This window comes from Erpetoichthys calabaricus, chromosome 9, assembly GCF_900747795.2.
Source record: "Erpetoichthys calabaricus chromosome 9, fErpCal1.3, whole genome shotgun sequence".
Classification (NCBI taxonomy): Eukaryota; Metazoa; Chordata; class Cladistia; order Polypteriformes; family Polypteridae; genus Erpetoichthys; species Erpetoichthys calabaricus.
In genome coordinates this window covers 38,368,190-38,387,393 of record NC_041402.2, presented here as the reverse complement: position 1 = coordinate 38,387,393, position 19,204 = coordinate 38,368,190, and the positions used below count along the sequence as shown (strand labels likewise).

Sequence of the window (19,204 nt, the reverse complement as noted above, 5' to 3'; positions counted from 1 at the left end):
TATGGTTAATTACTCAGTATAATGTAAAATAATTAGGTCTATTATGCATATGTAACAATTCCCATGAAAATAACAATCTGTTTAAATTGTACATCCGCTTCCACATACGCGAACGGCAGAGCTGCAAAGTGGCTAGTGCGTAGCGCCCACACGGGGGTTGGTGAGTGAAGCAAGCAGGGGGCAGAGCCCCCTAGTATAGAACAAAGAAAGCATTTCAAATGGGAGAACTAACTGAGAAAATGTATGATTTAAAGCAAATAATAAGGTAATTCTGAATTTGATGGCAGCAACAACTCTCAAAAAAGTTGGGACAGGGCCATGATTACCACTGTATAGCATCCCTTCTACTTTTAAAAACAGTCTGTAGACGTCTCAAAAACTGAGACCAGTTGCTCGACTTTTGGGAGAGAAATGCTGTCCCATTCTTATCTAGTATAGGATTCTAGCTGGTCAACAGTCCCATGTCCTTGTCGTATTTTTCATTTCATGATGCGCAAAATGTTTTATTTTGTAAAAGGTCTGGACTACAGGTAGGCCAGTTCAGCACCTGGTCTCCCCTACTTTGAAGCCATGCTGTTGTAATAGATGCAGTATGTGGTTTAGCATTGTCTTGCTGAAATATGCAAGGCCTTCTCTGAAAAAGATGTCATCTGGATGGAAGCATATCTTGCTCTAACACCTGTATATACCTTTCAGTATTGATGGTGCCTTTTCCAGATGTGCAAGCTGCCAATTCCATAGGCACTAATGCACCCCCAGATTATTGGAGATGCAGGCATTTGAATTGAGCACTGATAATAAGTCGGATGGTCCCTCTCCTCTTTAGTCTAGAGGACACAGCATTCATGTTTTCCAAAAAGTTCAAATTTTGATTTGTCTGACCACAGTTTTCCACTTTGCTTCAGTCCACTTTAAATGAGCTTTGGCTCAGAGAAGACGGCGGCTTTTCTGGATCATGATCACATATGGCTTCTTCTTTTCCTGATAGAGCTTTAACTTGCATTTGTAGATGGTATGGCAAACTGTGTTCACAGACCATGATTTCTGGAAGTGTTCCTGATCCCATGCAGTGATTTCCAAGACAGAATCATGGCCATTTTTAATGCAGTGCTTCCTGAAGGCCCGAAAATCACACACATCCAATATTGATTTTTGGCCTAATCCCTTGTGCACAGAGATTCCTCCAGATTCTCAGAATCTTTTGATGACGTTATGTGCTGTAGATGATTAGATGTTCAAAGTCGTCACAATTTTACGTTAAGGAACATTATTCTGTAATTATTTCACAATTTTAGATGAAGTTTTTCAGATTGGTGAACCTCATTCCATCTTTACTTCTGAGATACTCTGCCTCTCTAAGATGCTATTTTTATACTCAGCCATGTTACTGACCTCTTGCCAATAAACCTAATTAGTTGCAAAATGTTCCTCCAGCTGTTTCTTTTTAGTACCACTTACATTTCCAGCCTTTTGTTGCCCCAATCCCAGCTTCTGTGAGATGTGTTGCTGCCATCAAATTCAAAATGAGCTTCTATTTTTCACGAAATAGCAAAATGTCTCACTTTCAACATCTGATATGTTTTATATTGTGAATAAAATATGGGTTTATGAGATCTGAAAATCACTGAATTCTGTTTTTATTTGCATTTTACAGTGTCTCAGCCTTTTTGGAACTAGGGTTGTGTGTGTGTGTGTGTGTGTGTGTGTGTGTGTGTATATACAGTTAGGTCCATAAATATTTGGACAGAGACAACTTTTTTCTAATTTTGGTTCTGTACATTACCACAATAAATTTTAAATGAAACAACTCAGATGCAGTTGAAGTGCAGACTTTCAGCTTTAATTCAGTGGGGTGAACAAAACGATTGCATAAAAATATGAGGCAACTAAAGCATTTTTTTAACACAATCCCTTCATTTCAGGGGCTCAAAAGTAATTGGACAATTGACTCAAAGGCTATTTCATGGGCAGGTGTGGGCAAGTCCGTCGTTATGTCATTATCAATTAAGCAGGTAAAAGGCCTGGAGTTGATTTGAGGTGTGGTGCTTGCATGTGGAAGATTTTGCTGTGAACAGACAACATGCGGTCAAAGGAGCTTTCCATGCAGGTGAAAGAAGCCATCCTTAAGCTGCGAAAACAGAAAAAACCATCCGAGAAATTGCTACAATATTACGAGTGGCAAAATCTACAGTTTGGTACATCCTGAGAAAGAAAGCAAGCACTGGTGAACTCAGCAATGCAAAAAGACCTGGACGTCCACGGAAGACAACAGTGATGGATGATCGCAGAATCATTTCCATGGTGAAGAGAAACCCCTTCACAACAGCCAACCAAGTGAACAACACTCTCCAGGGGGTAGGCGTATCGATATCCAAGTCTACCATAAAGAGAAGACTGCATGAAAGTAAATACAGAGGGTGCACTGCAAGGTGCAAGCCACTCATAAGCCTCAAGAATAGAAAGGCTAGATTGGACTTTGCTAAAGAACATCTAAAAATGCCAGCACAGTTCTGGAAAAACATTCTTTGGACAGATGAAACCAAGATCAACCTCTACCAGAATGATGGCAAGAAAAAAGTATGGAGAAGGCGTGGAACAGCTCATTATCCAAAGCATACCACATCATCTGTAAAACAAGGTGGAGGCAGTGTGATGGCTTGGGCGTGCATGGCTGCCAGTGGCACTGGGACACTAGTGTTTATTGATGATGTGACACAGGACAGAAGCAGCCAAATGAATTCTGAGGTGTTCAGAGACATACTGTCTGCTCAAATCCATCTAAATGCAGTCAAATTGATTGGGCGGTGTTTCATGATACAGATTGACAATGACCCAAAACATACAGCCAAAGCAACCCAGGGGTTTATTAAAGCAAAGAAGTGGAAATGTCTTGAATGGCCAAGTCAGTCACCTGATCTTAACCCAATTGAGCATGCATTTCACTTGTTGAAGACTAAACTTCAGACAGAAATGCCCACAAACAAACAGCAACTGAAAGCTGCTGCAGTAAAGGCCTGGCAGAGCATTAAAAAGGAGGAAACCCAGCATCTGGGGATGTCCATGACTTCAGGCTGTCATTGCCAGCAAAGGGTTTTCAACCAAGTATTAGAAATTAACATTTTATTTCCAGTTATTTAATTTGTCCAATTACTTTTGAGCTCCTGAAATGAAGGGATTGTGTTAAAAAAATGCTTTAGTTGCCTCACATTTTTATGCAATCGTTTTGTTCAACCCACTGAATTAAAGCTGAAAGTCTGCACTTCAACTGCATCTGAGTTGTTTCATTTAAAATTCATTGTGTTAATGTACAGAACCAAAATTAGAAAAAAGTTGTCTCTGTCCAAATATTTATGGACCTAACTGTGTATATATATATATATTATATATATATATATATATACTGTATACACAACAATGTTCTGCAACCCGGTCATGTTTTGTTTTTCAGGGTAACAGCAGCCTCAGTGACACAGTTTTACAGTTGCAAAATGTGGGCTTTGTATGAGTCATGCATTATTTTCAAAACACTAAAAAAGATCCACACAGACAGGGAACATCTGGTTGACATCCTGTTGCACTCCATAAATGTTCTGACTGTTTGTGAACTTTTATAGCAGCTGAACACGAATGGCTGTGTTAGCTTCTTATGTTTAAGGGTACCTATGTGATCTTTGCTTCAGAAAGGAAACAAACATTCCTGAAACACAGCATGAAAAGTGCTGGCTTTTCAGAAATTCCAAGTTATAGATGTACCGAGCTGATGAGTAAGATGCCTTGTGTTTTTAAGACAAAATGAGGTTATTTCTTCATACCTAAATTTGTAACATGACACAAGGTTAAATAAGCAAAGTGCTGCAAATAGAAGACAACATGATACTCCAGCCATAACACTTTGCAATAATAATTATAATTAAAATAAATTTGAAAATCTCCTCAAATAATCCACTGTACCTTATGGTAGTAAACAGATTTGTCTTATTGTTAAATAATATATAAAGGGACATTACAGTAACATAATTTATAGAAACTCTATGATGCATTTTGTTAAAGATAGCATATTTATTCTCTACTTTGTAGATACCATAGTAGTAATAGTAACACCTTGGTTTTCTCTCAAGTCTTGTGTTGTAAGTATTAATATTCTTACAATTGGTCTTTATACTGTGTCCTCTTTGCCAGTATCCTAGCCTTGTCACGCCGGACTGGGTTTGGGCTTTCTCTCTCTCTCTTATAAAGTAGGCCATTCTAGAATCCCCTAATTCAACATTAATTGCTTATAATGCCAACTGTAATTGTCACTATTAAAATGTAACAGCTTTTGCTGAAATGGTTACAGCACTCCTGAAAAAGACTTGAAGAGTTTCTTTGGCTAACTTTATTTAAATCCTCTTTTGCCATATTTATTTCAATCCTAATCTATACAAAACAATTATTCAGAGACACCAGAATAAAGCTGCTATAGTCACAAAAGTGTAGGTTACTTGCATCACAGCTAGTTAATTATAATAGTAACATTTTGTGTTTTGTTTTATTTGCTTGTTAAGCTGATTTGCCAGGATTAATGTATTGTGTTGTTTGAAAACTTTTTAAGAGGGTAACAACTCAGAAAGGAACTGTATAACAGAAACATTAAATAAATACTGAAAGTCAGGCCATGTAGCCAATATGTTTACATGTAAACTAGAAGATTTCCAGTTCAGTTCCATCCATTAATGTACTGTGTGACCCTGAGTATGCCACCTAATTTGCCAACTTTTTCAACAATTGCATCATAATTTGAAAGTAAGTTGGCGCAACAGTGTAATGGTTAGGGTCCTAGGTTCAAATACAATGTCCGATCACTGTCTATGTGGAGTTGGCATGTTCTTCAAATTTGTGCATGGGCTTTTCCCCTGGATACTCCAACTTTCCTCCAAAATCATGATACAAGAGTGGTGATGTGTTAAATGTTGATTTGCACATGTTAGTGAGAATTTCTAAAAATACCCTCTATATGTCATTATAATAACCCTAAAAAATCTATAAATATCTGGAATATTTGGTAGATTAGTGATCTTAAATTGGTCCCAAGTGCAGGTGTATACATGTGTGGGCCATGCAAAGGAGTAGTGGCCTGTCCTGGGTTTTTCCTGGCTTAAATGCAACATTGCTAGATTATTCCCTAGCCCACAGTGACTATGAATGGATTATGATGTCTTGAGAATATTATGTTATTAGCTGAATAAACAATGCTCAACAAGACATCACTATAGCTTCATATGCATCACAGTATTTGCATGATATACTCAAGAAAACTTAAAAATGGCCTCAATAATACAATATATCTGAAAGGGCTCCATGAAGCCTTACATAACCCCACTAAAAATCCAAATATTTAAATTGTCAAGATGGCAGATATTTACAAGAGTCCCCTCCAGATCAGTTCAGGCACTGCATTTAAGTCTATGGTGAAAGAAATGCTGTATTTTAAATTTTTGTGCCACTGGCTCTGTCTCCACTTTCAATGTAGTAGAAATATATATTTAGCTGTCTTTAAAACCATGTGGATTAGATAATATGGCAAATTATCTGTTAGTTAACCTAATGATCTTGAAGGGCTCAACACTTCTCTTTTATTTAAAACAATTCTCTATATTCCTTGAGAAAAATGCCTCTGCATCACCTAAAAAGAATATAAAGTTCAAGCAGCTAGAACCCTAATTATTTGTATTTATGGTTTAAAAAGTCTACAATACTGTAGGTAAAATCAAGACGTATATACAATATCTACAGACGGTGTGGGGTATACAAACAGGCTTTTTCTTATTTTTATTTTACCACTTTGTTTATGTATTTTGCAGCTCTCTTCTGGCAAAAATCCCCACACAAATGTAAAATCGGAAACCCTGAGTCTGAGCAATTTCAATTTGAAACAGATGAGCACTCGCCATTACACTATACCCTTAGGACTCAGAGGAGCCAGATTTATACAATGGAAACTGCACTGTGCCAATGCAGTGCTCTTCTTATACCCGTATGCATACAATGCAATGGAACAAGCCCAAACCATGGAGGTTTCTCCAGTTTCTATTCAAAAACACCTTCGCCAACACCAAACTTTTTCAATTCAATCTTTATACTTAGAATAACTGTGCTATATTCATTCTGTTCTTGAAAAGTCTCTGTTTATAATTTAATGAACTTTTTAGTCTCTAGAAAATAAATATTATATATACTGTATTTGTGATGGCCAGGCCAAACCCCTCGCTATGTTCTCTCCTTTTACAATTCAGATAAGTTTTTACTCAGTGAATGCTAACACTTGCATTGTCAGTGTTGCAAAAGGCAAATACTGCACATTTTTAATCAAAAGGATATTCACCAATAGCCCATGCCATGGCTTGTTCCTCACTTAGGTTAAAACCAACGGTCTCTTGCTCTGAACCTGTTTGTAGCCTGGACATACAAGTAATCTAACTGGCTGAGCCAAAAAAGGTCTATAGGATGAGCAACTAGTAATGCAGTTATCTTGCGGGCCACTAACATCACTGCACAGTAAAATGTTCAAAGTCACTTTTCATTTATGTAATTTGCAGCCCTTAGTGAAGCACATCTCCAGTTCAATCTCAGGTTAGGAATAAGTAGGAGTTGACGATAACTGTGAACCAGAACTCAGGTATACAAATGTGAGATGTAGGCATGCCATTTGCCAAGACAGAAAACCTAGGAGAAGTAGAGGGTACTGGGGTTTGTTGTGCCAGCCTGGTACAGTATAGTAATGCTACTAATTACAAAGATAACAATGATGCTGAATCACCTAACTCAGGGGTAGGCAACGTTGGTCCTGGAGTGCCACAGTATGTGCAGGTTTTTGTTCCAACCCAGTTCCTTAACGAGAACTCAATTATTGCTGATGAAGCACATATTGCTTAAGTGACATTTTGATGCTTCATTTTAGTGGTCTCGCTTGTTAAGGTTCTCCAACCTTAATTGCTTATTTCAATCTTAAACTGCTGCATTCAGTGTTTTAATTGCTCCTTATTAGCAATAAGATGTAAAAGACAAAGCAGCCAGCAGTTCTCCAGCTAGCTTTTTTCCAATTACATCTGTGTGTGTTCATCATGCACAGTTTGATTTAATAAAACACTTAATAGAAAAATGTGACAGACTGAAAATGATCTGTTTTAGGCTTCAAATCATTTGGATGATATCCTTGGAAAGGAAAAAAATCTACGATATAAAAGCCTTACATTGCACAGACTAACAAGCCATAAAATTAAATAAGGTCTGAGACTGGCAATGATTGGTTTCTAATTAAGCAATTGGGTTGGAATGAAAATCTGTAGCCACTGTGGCTCACCAGGACCGACATTGCCTACCCCTGACCTAACTGTCTAATCCATGGCAAAACTGAAAGTGCCAGAGCCAGAGTTTGATCCAGAATAGCAGATGAGCAGTGGCAAACGCAAAGAGCAAGCATGATTTTGGTTATATTTTATCCATGAAATTTCTCATGCATAAGCTTAGGTCTATAAGCTTACAATACAATTTCTTTACCAGTTAAACTATCTGTTCTTTTATCTGAGGTATAATATACAGGTAGTTGCCGACTTATGACCATGTATTGATGGACCGGTCATAAATTGATCTGGACTCAAGATGGACCGGTATATGTATTCAAACCTGACCATACTGTATGTATAGTACTATATAATAAGTCTCTTAAGTCATACTGTTTGTTTTATATCCCTTTTAATCATCATTCTTAGAACACTGTGCAGATTTTCTATCATTTTTTTTGTAAATTATTTATTTATTTTATTATTTTGTTTCGTTATTACTGTTGCTCAAACAGGTGCCAAACCTTTAACAGCTTCACAAATCATTTCTTTGTCTGTGTTATATTACATCATCAGTATGAGTTTCTGCCAGTGTTCATTGAGTTAACTGTGAGAGGAGAAATTGTACCAACAGAGTTTGAGCACTCATATGTTTTCTGTTTTAATATTTCAGCCTGTTAATAAGAACATTAACAAATAAAGGAGTTCAGTATGCACAAAGTTGCACATCGCAAGTCACAATGCAGAAGCTTAGGAGGTTAACCAGTTTCAAAGCCACAGTATGTGTGGTAAACACTGGTTACAATGGGATAACTTAAAGTCACATGCAATCGCATTTGCTTTCTTTCCTCTCTCAGACTGCTCGATCACTTTCATTTTTGTATCGAGATCCATTGCATTTTTTTCCTGTAATTGTAAGACACATGTAACTGAACGTAGTTGAAGGTTGAGATGAATGAGTCACGGCCCGTGAAGCTGGCATAGCAAAAAGTGTAGTTTGCCCGTGACTTGAGACACGGTTAAGGTGGTAAATCGAATGGTCGTAAGTCGATGACTACCTGTAATAATATGCACAAGACTTTTTTTTTTCCAATTTATCTGGGTCATTCTTTTCCTGTTAATCACCCATTATATATTACTTTAGGAGTAATTCCAGATTTACCATTGTGGCCTTTATGTAACACATGACTCTTCCACAGTTCCCATGCATACAATAGCACTCCGCATTATCAACCTACTTAGAAAAATTCATAATTTCCATGATAAATAACAAGTGTAAATTTTATGGCTTGCATGACTTGCCTATGTTAATGTCTCCACTGTAGCAGGCTGGAAGAGTATTGTACATACTGTACTTCTATAACCTTATGGCTTTCTCAAACCTGGTAAATTAAATTTAGTGACAATGTCCCAACAGAACTAGGCACATGGCAGGAATCTACATTGGATGAAGTATGAACCACTTAGTTGCACGGCCCAATCATGACCACATCCACTCTCACATGGTGCCAATATAAAAATCATCAATTAATTTAACACATTCTTACACATCTTTGCCACTTTGTAGAAAAATAATTGCACATTTAGAAAAACACATGTAGACACAAGGATAATGTGAAAACTTTTTATATAGTGACAGGCTTAAGATTCTAACCTTGGAAACAGAAGCCCTAAGCACTGTGTCACCCATCATATAAAAAGTTATGTCTTTCTTCTTTTAGATGTTTGCAAACAATTTAAAAAAAAGAAAAATCAACTTTTTCTTCACCTGACAATTTCTTCATTTCCATTATGCAACATATTTCAATCATCTACATTGGAAAACACCAGGTTTTACCTTCAACTTTCCCCTTAACGATTTCACATTGTACTATTCCTTCATAAAGATGCTTCATATAGTAGAAGGTTGTTAACCTCATGAGTACAGGATCAAATATAACACTGATCAAGCCACATAAGAGACTCATACCCTAATTTTATTAATAATGATATTTAAATGTAGTATTACAATCAACTGGATAGCTTAAGGATAATATCTGCTACAAAAGGAACTGTGTAAATTAATTTAATACATTTCATACTTTAAATGCTAAATTCTTTCAAAATAATTTGCATATATAAGAAAAATGTGTCATATCCTACCTGTTTCTGGACAGAATCCATAAGTCTTATCACGGTCATAATCTTCCGTTGTAGAGCACCAACGGTAGCCATCACTTCTCCCCTCTGTTGTGCAGCTATTATATGTTGTGCCTTGAAAGGTGAATGGGAACTTGCAAGGTGCTCCTTCTCCATTTCCTCCCAGGGTAAACAACACTGTTGTAAAATGATGACAATTAGTTAATAATAATACAATCATTAAGAAATAAAGCTAAACCTATATCAAAAATGGGTGTACTATAAAAAATATGAAATACCGATCAGATCTCTCAAACAACCTTACATACAATTGGTATAGGAAAGAAATATAATATTATAGGAAACAAAGATAATACAGTATATGAAGATTTCACTTTCCATTACCTGCTGAAGGGTAAAAGAAATCCTGCCACCAAGATTTCCAATGGGCTTACATCAGTCTGGGGTCTCCAGGTTTTCTCCAGATCCAACAGAATATGACACTAACATTACCCCCTAACTAAGAACAAAAACAGGCAAAAAAAGGTTTTTGGCTTCTCTGATGGCTCAAAATTGCTTGATATACTTTCACTTGTGTACTAGAAACTTTGTTGTAACAGTTCTACTTCTACTTGATTTTGTGAATGTTTCTTTTTGGTTTTTGTCTTCTGTATTTCTTGATCTTTAATTTTTTTGATGTTGTTAGCTGTGAGATCTTTTTAGTTAATTTAATTGGTTTTCTAGCCTTGAAGGGCTTAATAGATGAACTTTTCAGACTATATCACAAGGACCTTTCTAAAGATGTTTTTAGAGTTCCCACCTCAATCAGTCAGCTACTTCACGTCACATAAAAATAAGCAACATGCATTATTTTCCTTCTTACTCCCACTGATTTGTGATACCTAGAAATAACCACCAAACCATAATGGCCACAGACAGAATATCGATACAACATAAAACAGAGTATATACTATTGAGCATAATACATATTATTGGGCAGTCCTTAATAATTAATTTTGTGCTATGGTCCAGGCTCACTCAAGTAATCGAAAGCTAACTAGTTGATGATTAGGAATTCAAGGCACTATTACAGTTTCCAATGACCATTATAAATTTAGGAATTTGATGACGATTGTTTTCTTCTTCAAGGATGTGATTCTTTTTGCCTGCCCTGGCCTATTGTGAGATTTGTCCTGGAATTTTGAGTTTTGCTATTTTTCCTAAGATATTCTGTTTTAATTATATTTTTGTTAGTTTCCTTTGTTTGTTTAATCACATTCTTTCTTTTCTTTCATTTAGTTAGATTACAGCCTGAGGACTATTTAATGTACTTTCTACCACAGCATCACTTAACCACTAGCTATGTTCTCCACTCACTTTGTCCTTCAATTGCTTGTATATATTCTGGACTCTGACAATTCAATTTTGATTTTTAGCTTGTAAACCTTTTTGTTTTCTTCAAGGACTAAGAATTTTGGCCTTTGTAAATTTACATTTTTTATTTTCTGTATTTTTTTACCTTATTGATTGACTGACTAATAATTGGCTTTCTTGTTTTAGCTAGTCTTTTCTTTTCTCCAGTTCATTATTTCTTGGGTTTTCATTGTATTTTTTAAATTTTGGATTTCTATTTTGTCCTTTTAATTTAACTTCTAACTTCTGAAATTCGGCTTTGGTTGAATCAATATTTTTAATTTCCTCAAACTGATTTATTTTGCATTTGTTTCTGACACAATCTTAAATCTGCTGTCTTCATTGACAGAGTTCATTAATTTTGTCTCTCTCATTATCCTGTTTTTCAAAAGGCATTCTGCCTCGCAATGAAACATAGGGTCTTTGTAATGAAAAAGGACTGGGTGAAGAGATGTGGTCAGAAAAATGCAATGTCATTCTTTAGTGTTTGGGACCTAGTCCAAACATACTGAAATCTGTGTCTCCCCCCATTTATTGGTCAAGAGTGCAGTCTTCACTACAAACGCACATCATTGTGGGAATGACATCTTTCCTGTGTACCATGAATGCTGCCTTTCCAGGAAGTAACAGAAAATAATGTTTAAGCAAAAAAGGTACTCATTTTTCATGTTTTGACTGTACAAACGGATATCAGAGATGTGGATAATGCGATTGAGTGATAATGAGTTTTGTGATAATTTTTTTTCGTTGCTCATGGACATTTTTCATATCATTTGCTATTATCCAGAATTGGCCACGGCAGGGCCCCCATTGAGTTTCAACATTCAATATGTAATTTTGTTTATGAACACATGAGACTAAACATTTTTCTCGGCCACCACTACAGCTAACATTTTAAAAAAATCATTTTTAGATGGAGTATTCCTTTAATAGTAAATGTAGTTACATTGTATCATTGCTGTTACTTTTGAGCAGGACTCCTTATTACAAACATATCTATTAAACAAAAATTATACATTTATTTCTTTGATGACATGAATTTAAAGAAAAAATAAAAATGCCCCAACTTATAAAACTGTTAACTAAGTCCTGAAATGACCCTGACTGTCATGTCATGCACACATTCTTTAACAATAAAGTATATAAGACAGTATAGTGCAGTGGTCATCACAGCTGCCTCACCTCTTCAGGAACCTGGGTTTAAATCCCAGCCTGCTCATTGTCTTTGTGGACTTTGTATGTTTTACCTGTGCCTGTGAATGTTTTCTCCTGCTCTAGTTTCCTGCGACATTACAGTAGTGTATGTATTAGTTTGATGGTTGACCATCCCCGTGTATGAACAATTGTGACAGTGAGAGTGTATCTTTAGATGGACTGGCACTCTGTCCAAAAGTTGATTCCTGCCTTGTGCTGGGTGATTCTTGTATAAACAGCAGCTCTCTGTGACGCTGCATTGGTTTACAAAGTACATAAAAAACTTGACTAGATTTGTTCACAATTGTAAAAGGCAGTGTGATCTACTATAAAAAACCTGTAACCTAATCTTCATTGTTGTTGGTTCAATTCCTGTTTCCAGCTTGTGCTCAGACTGCAAGAAACATAAACAGTTGTATCACAAATCTGTAACTGTATAGTGCCATCAGAGGGTATTGCTGCAGAAAGGTCCAATGAAACAGTGGCTTGATGGAAAAGAGAACTTCATCTTCATTTTGCATCCAGCTTCTCTTCTAGAAGAGCAACATTGAAATAACTGATAACCTTTGCACATAAATAGCTTACGCGTCTCTGATGTGGTTGATAGTACCTGTGTAAATAGCTCTTCAATGATGATCTATTATGACAAGCATATATGGGGGCAAGTAGCTATGTATTCTGTGAAGGAATGATGTGTGTGTCTATTGTTATGTACCCACATTTAGAGCAGGGTCCATAGTAACAAATCTTCAAAGCGCAGGTCAGCGTACCACTTTGTGCCTTTATTAGGAATTTTTGTGCCTAAAACGTGCAGTTAGCGAATCAATTTAGAAATCTTATTTTTGTTACATTAAGGGACAAAGAACACTTACTTCAATTTTATTTGCAGATATAAAAATACAAGAAAGGATCAAATTTGAACAGTTAGTGCTAGACCGCTAGATCTGGCTGAAAAACTAAACTAAATGACTTTTCCATTTCTAGTGCAAGCTGCATTAATTCATTCAGGAAGTGCCTGTGGTTGTACATTGAAAAAATGTTTTGACTGTAGTTATATTTTTTAGTCAGCCTGTTTTTGTTCTTGAATGCACTCCTGAAAAAGCAACCACTCAATTCCTTAAAAATTACCCCACAGTCTGCACTGTTCCCTACAAAAAACAACATTCAGCTGTCGTGTCAAAAAAATAATGCTTAGTAAATGAGAATGAGGTGGAGGAGGCAGATGCAGTATGAATAAGGAAGAATAAAGGAAGGGAGGGTGGACCAGAGAAGAGCAAAAAGAAAAAGAGATTAAGAAGAGTAGAGAGAAAGATCAAGCAACCATATAATTTGTTTATTTTTTTGTCAGTTTTGTCTAGCTTGGGATTGTAAGGAACTGGACCCTATCCTGCCAGAAGGGCAGTGCTGAACAAAATATTAGTCTATCACAGGGCACTATCACATTCAGATCCACACTCATTCACAATGGAGCAATTTAAAATCTACCATCAACCTCATCTGTCTTTGCAGTATGGCAGGAGATTTTGCTCCACACAAAACACTGGCAGAACATCTAAGCTCTACACAGAAAGCAACCAGAGACAGAATTAAATTGGGGGCCAACTGCTGTGAATTGGCAACACTATTCATTATGCCGCAATGCCATCCAACTTTGAAAAAAATTAACTCATCCTAAATCATGTTTAATAAGAAGTCTCAAAACTCCTCAATTCACAATGCTTTCAAAAATATTTTATATAGCTCATTTCAGAATAGATAGAAATAAATAGCTGAATTTAAAACCAAAATAAATATCCAGTTAATGTAAAACTAAATTAAAATTAAATTTCAAAGAAGTGAGTAAAGTACAAACAGTATGAACAAGGAAAACAGATCGGTATTGGCAAAATACAGTTCTAATCTGTGCAAAGCATGTTATAATTCAACAAAAAGTTCTACTCTTTATGCAATTACTTCAATTTAGTGTATCTACAATTTACCCAGGCCAAGACACTAATTGGGAGTAACGTTGTCTGGCACCCATCTTGCTCAGCTACATGTTTTGGACTGTCTCACATGATGCTGAACTACACTGGAGAACATTTAGCCTACCTGTTACTCAGTATTAGGACCAGTGCAGCCCCCAATCCACTTACAGCAGTGGATAAAATACTTCTGGATGGGAGAGAATTGCATAGGGACAACCCTGTTGTGGTATCTTATACAACATTGCTCACTTGCCTTATTTTATTCAACTGAATAAAATCCTGCCAATGCAAGAAAAGGACGCCCTCTTCCATGTGAAGTTTGAAAAAAAATTGTATAAAAAGAAATTTCCGCACCTTTTTGAACTTGACAAGAGTTTATTAATACTGTCATTAAGTGTTCTAGGCCTCAGTTAACCCTTTAAATGCTTAGGTATCTTTGAGTGACATTTACAAAATGGGTTATCTCAGCTCTCTAAAAGCTCTGGGGATGATGTTGAACCCGAATTGAATGTAATGTGAATTATTGAATTACCAGTAACGGTGCACTGTACGATAACGTGCAGTGAATACACTTGACTTGAGCATTCATAGTTTTAATCCTCTTTCTCTGTACATTTAGTGTTCGTATGCTCAGTGGTTGATGCGCTTGCTGCTTCCTGAGCAGCTCTTATTTTCTCGACCATAGAGGCCCGCTTCTTCTCTTCTTTCGTCAGCATCTTTTCGCGTTAAAACTGATTAAGTCAGTGTTTGTGTTGTAATTACTTAGTACATTTTCCTTAATTTTTCACTTAAGCTGGCACTTAAGTCTTCAATCTGCCTCAAGAATGATTTAAGATATGAAGAGGTAGGGGAAGTGACGGCGAAGGTGGTAGGGATGAGAACGACGCCCGTATGCATGCGCCGCACTACAGCCCTGCTGGCCGCTGCAGAGAGTTGATTCTACAATAAAATAAAATAAAAATAAAAAGAGGAATAACCTTGGAGGTCAATCATCACCCCAAAAGCGGATAGTAAACATCACATAGTATATGTGTACCAAATTTCAGCTCAATAGGTCAAACGGTTTGCGAGCTACAGGTGATTTAAAATCCTGGACAGACAAATGAACAGCCACGGTTGCGTATTATATATAAAGATTTATTGTATGTCCAATTGTTTTGTACTATCGTGATGTATTCTTATAAAACTAATAAAGACAGAAAAAAAAAGTTCTAAGATGGAGGGTGTGAACAAGAGCAAAAATGATAAGGTATTGGATTGAAAAAACTATGACTTAAGTGTCCATTATTATTATTAAGAAAAGAAAGTACTAATACAATATTATAAAGGAGACACAAGTAAAAACAAATGATAAGTATTTACCCTAGAAATAGTACTCTTTGAAATTTTAAAAAGATCAGAACTTTAAGAACATTTATAACTGAGCTACTTGGGTTGTGTCAGGATTTATAATAGGCATGCAAACCAAAAAGCTTCTTTGTAAACACAATTCCATAACTCTATGAAAGAAACGGTTTGAGCCAAAAAGAAGAGGAGAAAAAAAAAACTATGTATAGTGGCTGTTAGCACTGTGTGGGTTCCCTCAAACTACTGGCTTCATCACTTGGTTCTGTCTGTGCTAAAAAAAGCTCTCCGTTTCTCTGCAAATGTTAAGAGAGAAATCCTAGCAGCCAGTTTAGTTCATATCCAAGTATTCTTCATCACTAGGATGTTTAAGCAGTTTTCTGGGGCAGTTTACTTCTCATAAGGCAAAGGACATTTTGCCACTGTCTGCAGAAAGCACCTTTCTTATTTAGAACTTGGCAAATCCAGTATGCCTTGTTTTCTTTGAACTACATTAGTCAATGCTTGCTTTAAAGACATTTTTAAGAGCTTCGGGTTATTCCAAAATGCTACTAAGACTGCTGACACATGCACCAGTCATCCTTCATATACTTTTTGATGCCTATTTGTGCTGTTGTTGTTGTGCTGTCTAGCAAGGCTGGCACTGGGGTAAAGTGCAAAGGGGACCAACAAGCAACTGAAAGTGGCGATATAATGAATAAAGGATGGTTGCCCAGGTTTGGGAGTGTCACAGTATAGACAAGGCAGAGGATGTGTAAAAGGCTGTTTAAGATACACTCTCAGTGGTGGTCCTGATGGCTGTGACATAAATATCTAACCTCTTTGACAAATACTGTATTTGGCTTGCTGATTTATATCTTGTAGGTTTGCTCTGGGTAGGCTCAAAGAACTCTATTACAGTGGGCAGTAAAAAGGTGCATTGCTTATTACAAATTAATATTGAATTAATTTAATGGGTTGTGGATATAATTGTTGCTGTATTATTGCCTTGGGTATCTGGTTAGAAGCAGTGCCCATTTATATAATAATAATAATTATTATTATTTGGTTTCTATAATTGGTTTGGTAATTATATGGTTTCATCCCAGATTCTGAAAATACAGTAGGTTGTTGAACTGACTGTGAGTTTCAAATTGCATATTATTGGGACTTGTCCAAATATGTCTGGTGCCAGGTGGACTTTAAGCAATGTATCAACCAAATGCACCCCAGGATTAAAGGGTATATCCTTATCTCTTTAGTATTCACCAGAATAGCCAAATCATGTACTTCAGAACACTTTTGGAAATAAAGGGAAGAGTGCAATGTGAAGTACTGCTTTCTTCATACAAAGGAAGCTCTTCTACATGCAAACAAATGTGGAAATCTGGCACTATCAGTTCTTGTACTGTATCTGAAGCAGAAACATTGACAACTTTTATAAACGTTTCTGGATGGTATGTATTAAGACAACTTAGCTATTAGCTTGATGGGCTGAATGGTCTCCTATCATTTGTAAAAATTCTTATGTTCTTACATTTTATGGTATCAGACTGGCACAGGATAGTTGAAGGACCTGTCAAATGCCAGACAAATAGATGTACAGCAAATCCTGCTATCCAACCCAGAGAGCAGTAGGCTCAGACATTTCCTTGCATATCTGGCCTCTCCCAAGGCTGCTTAAAGCCCTGAGGTTTAGTTTTCCTTGAAGGTGCTAGCATCTAAATTTATGTCAGGTGAGGTAGGAAGGATTTATTGTTCATTGATCCTTTGTATTCTCCCTATCACCATCTCTGTCTTTAGTGTGTAATCAATAAAGGTCTTTTTCATGTATCTGTAGAACTTGTTGGCAGTATCCTGGGCATATGAATCTAATGCTGTCCATTGATTGGCTGGCTGTCAGAATATTCAGACTTTTTTTTTTTATTAATTTCATCAAAGCATATGCTAACCTGCCCAAGTATAAACTCATTGCAACCAACAAACATCTGTCCAGGCATATTTGACACAGACCAGATGTGAGTTTGTTTATTAGCAAAGCCCACAGAAATGTTTCAGAACAATATCTTGCAAAAACAAAAGAAACAAAAAGGAAAAAATGCAATCTGTAGCAATGTCCATGGGAAATACAAAGCCTACATCATAGCTGAATCACATCTAGCTGTTAGCTGTTTTCAGTTTAGCTGTCACAGGGCATGAGTTACCAGAACCTAAAATTTATAGGCTTTGGCATCCTGTCAGATATGGTAACAATTACATTTATAGTTTTTTTAAAGAAATAAAAAAGACTCATTGACATTATTAATTTCTGATGAAACAGCAATCACAGGTTCACATGGATTCAAAGGCCTTGGTTAAAAAATGTCCATCTTTTATCGTCATTTGTTTCAAGAGATCTGTCCAAATACTTTTTTCATAAATAACTACAACTTAGTACAGGCTATTATTTGTCCTGAAGACAAAAAAAAACAATAATGTCTTGATGAATCCAGGCATTAGCACAATCTACAAACATTCATTCATTCATTGTCTCCCGCTTATCCGAGGTCGGGTCGCGGGGGCAGCAGCTTGAGCAGAGATGCCCAGACTTCCCTCTCCCCGGCCACTTCTTCTAGCTCTTCCGGGAGAATCCCAAGGCGTTCCCAGGCCAGTCGAGAGACATAGTCCCTCCAGCGTGTCCTGGGTCTTCCCCGGGGCCTCCTCCCGGTTGGACGTGCCTGGAACACCGCACCAGGGAGGCGTCCAGGAGGCATCCTGATCAGATGCCCGAGCCACCTCATCTGACTCCTCTCGATGCGGAGGAGCAGCGGCTCTACTCTGAGCCCCTCCCGGATGACTGAGCTTCTCACCCTATCTTTAAGGGAAAGCCCAGACACCCTGCGGAGGAAACTCATTTCAGCCGCTTGTATTCGCGATCTCGTTCTTTCGGTCACTACCCATAGCTCATGACCATAGGTGAGGGTAGGAACATAGATCGACTGGTAAATTGAGAGCTTCGCCTTGCGGCTCAGCTCCTTTTTCACCACGACAGACCGATGCAACGCCCGCATTACTGCGGATGCCGCACCGATCCGCCTGTCGATCTCACGCTCCATTCTTCCCTCACTCGATCTACAAACATTTCATATTCAATCCAAAATTTTCCATTATAATGTTCCAACTGGTAAAAAAATAAGTAAAAATCATCAATTGCTTCATCTAAAAAATGAAAATCACTATTAAATATCGTGGAAACTCACTTACTGGCTGCTAGATGGCAACCTGTGAAGCTCTTAAGCGTGGTTGTGTGAAAATAGAGCATATTTAAGCAAATTTATTAATATCACTGTGTGTTAGTAGTCACTGTGGTTAACAACCAGCTAATGACATGAAGTTTGAAACATTCCATTTACAAAAATGGAGAAAGCTTGGAGATTATAATAAACAGCTTGGAAAAACTTAAGCTTTCAGTAAGCATGACAGGCTAGAATTGTATATATATGGGGTTGCAGTCTATTGCAAAACTGAAAACTGATAAACCCTGTGGCAAAACCTGTGCAGCTATAAGGATAAAGTGGAAACCCACAGAGTCGGTGAGAAAACATGGGATTCAAAGATAGGATTTTGAATCTGTGAGGCAAAAGCATTAGCCACTATGCCAGCTTGCCACACCTTATAAATATAACATTAACTTTTTAAACAATTCAGGGATATGGAAGGCTGCAGACCATCCTATTAGAACTGGATGTGAGGCAGCAAACAGCCTAGAACAAGACACATGTGGATCATAGGCCTGACTTGCGCACTGACCAACACTCACACTCGTATTCAGAAAGAGCAAATGTGATATTTCCAATTAACACACATATCTTTGGGGATGTAGGTATAAAA

At 37.1% G+C, this 19,204-nt stretch overlaps 1 protein-coding gene across 1 annotated transcript in view; it reads right to left on the bottom strand.

Moving 5' to 3' along the window:
* mmp2 (matrix metallopeptidase 2) overlaps positions 1-19,204 on the bottom strand; it is a 62,341-nt gene that overhangs the window by 33,191 nt on the left and 9,946 nt on the right. The window contains exon 6 of the mRNA XM_028809317.2: positions 9,462-9,635. Coding sequence (XP_028665150.1) covers positions 9,462-9,635 — 174 coding nt within the window. The remainder of the gene's footprint in view (positions 1-9,461; positions 9,636-19,204) is intronic.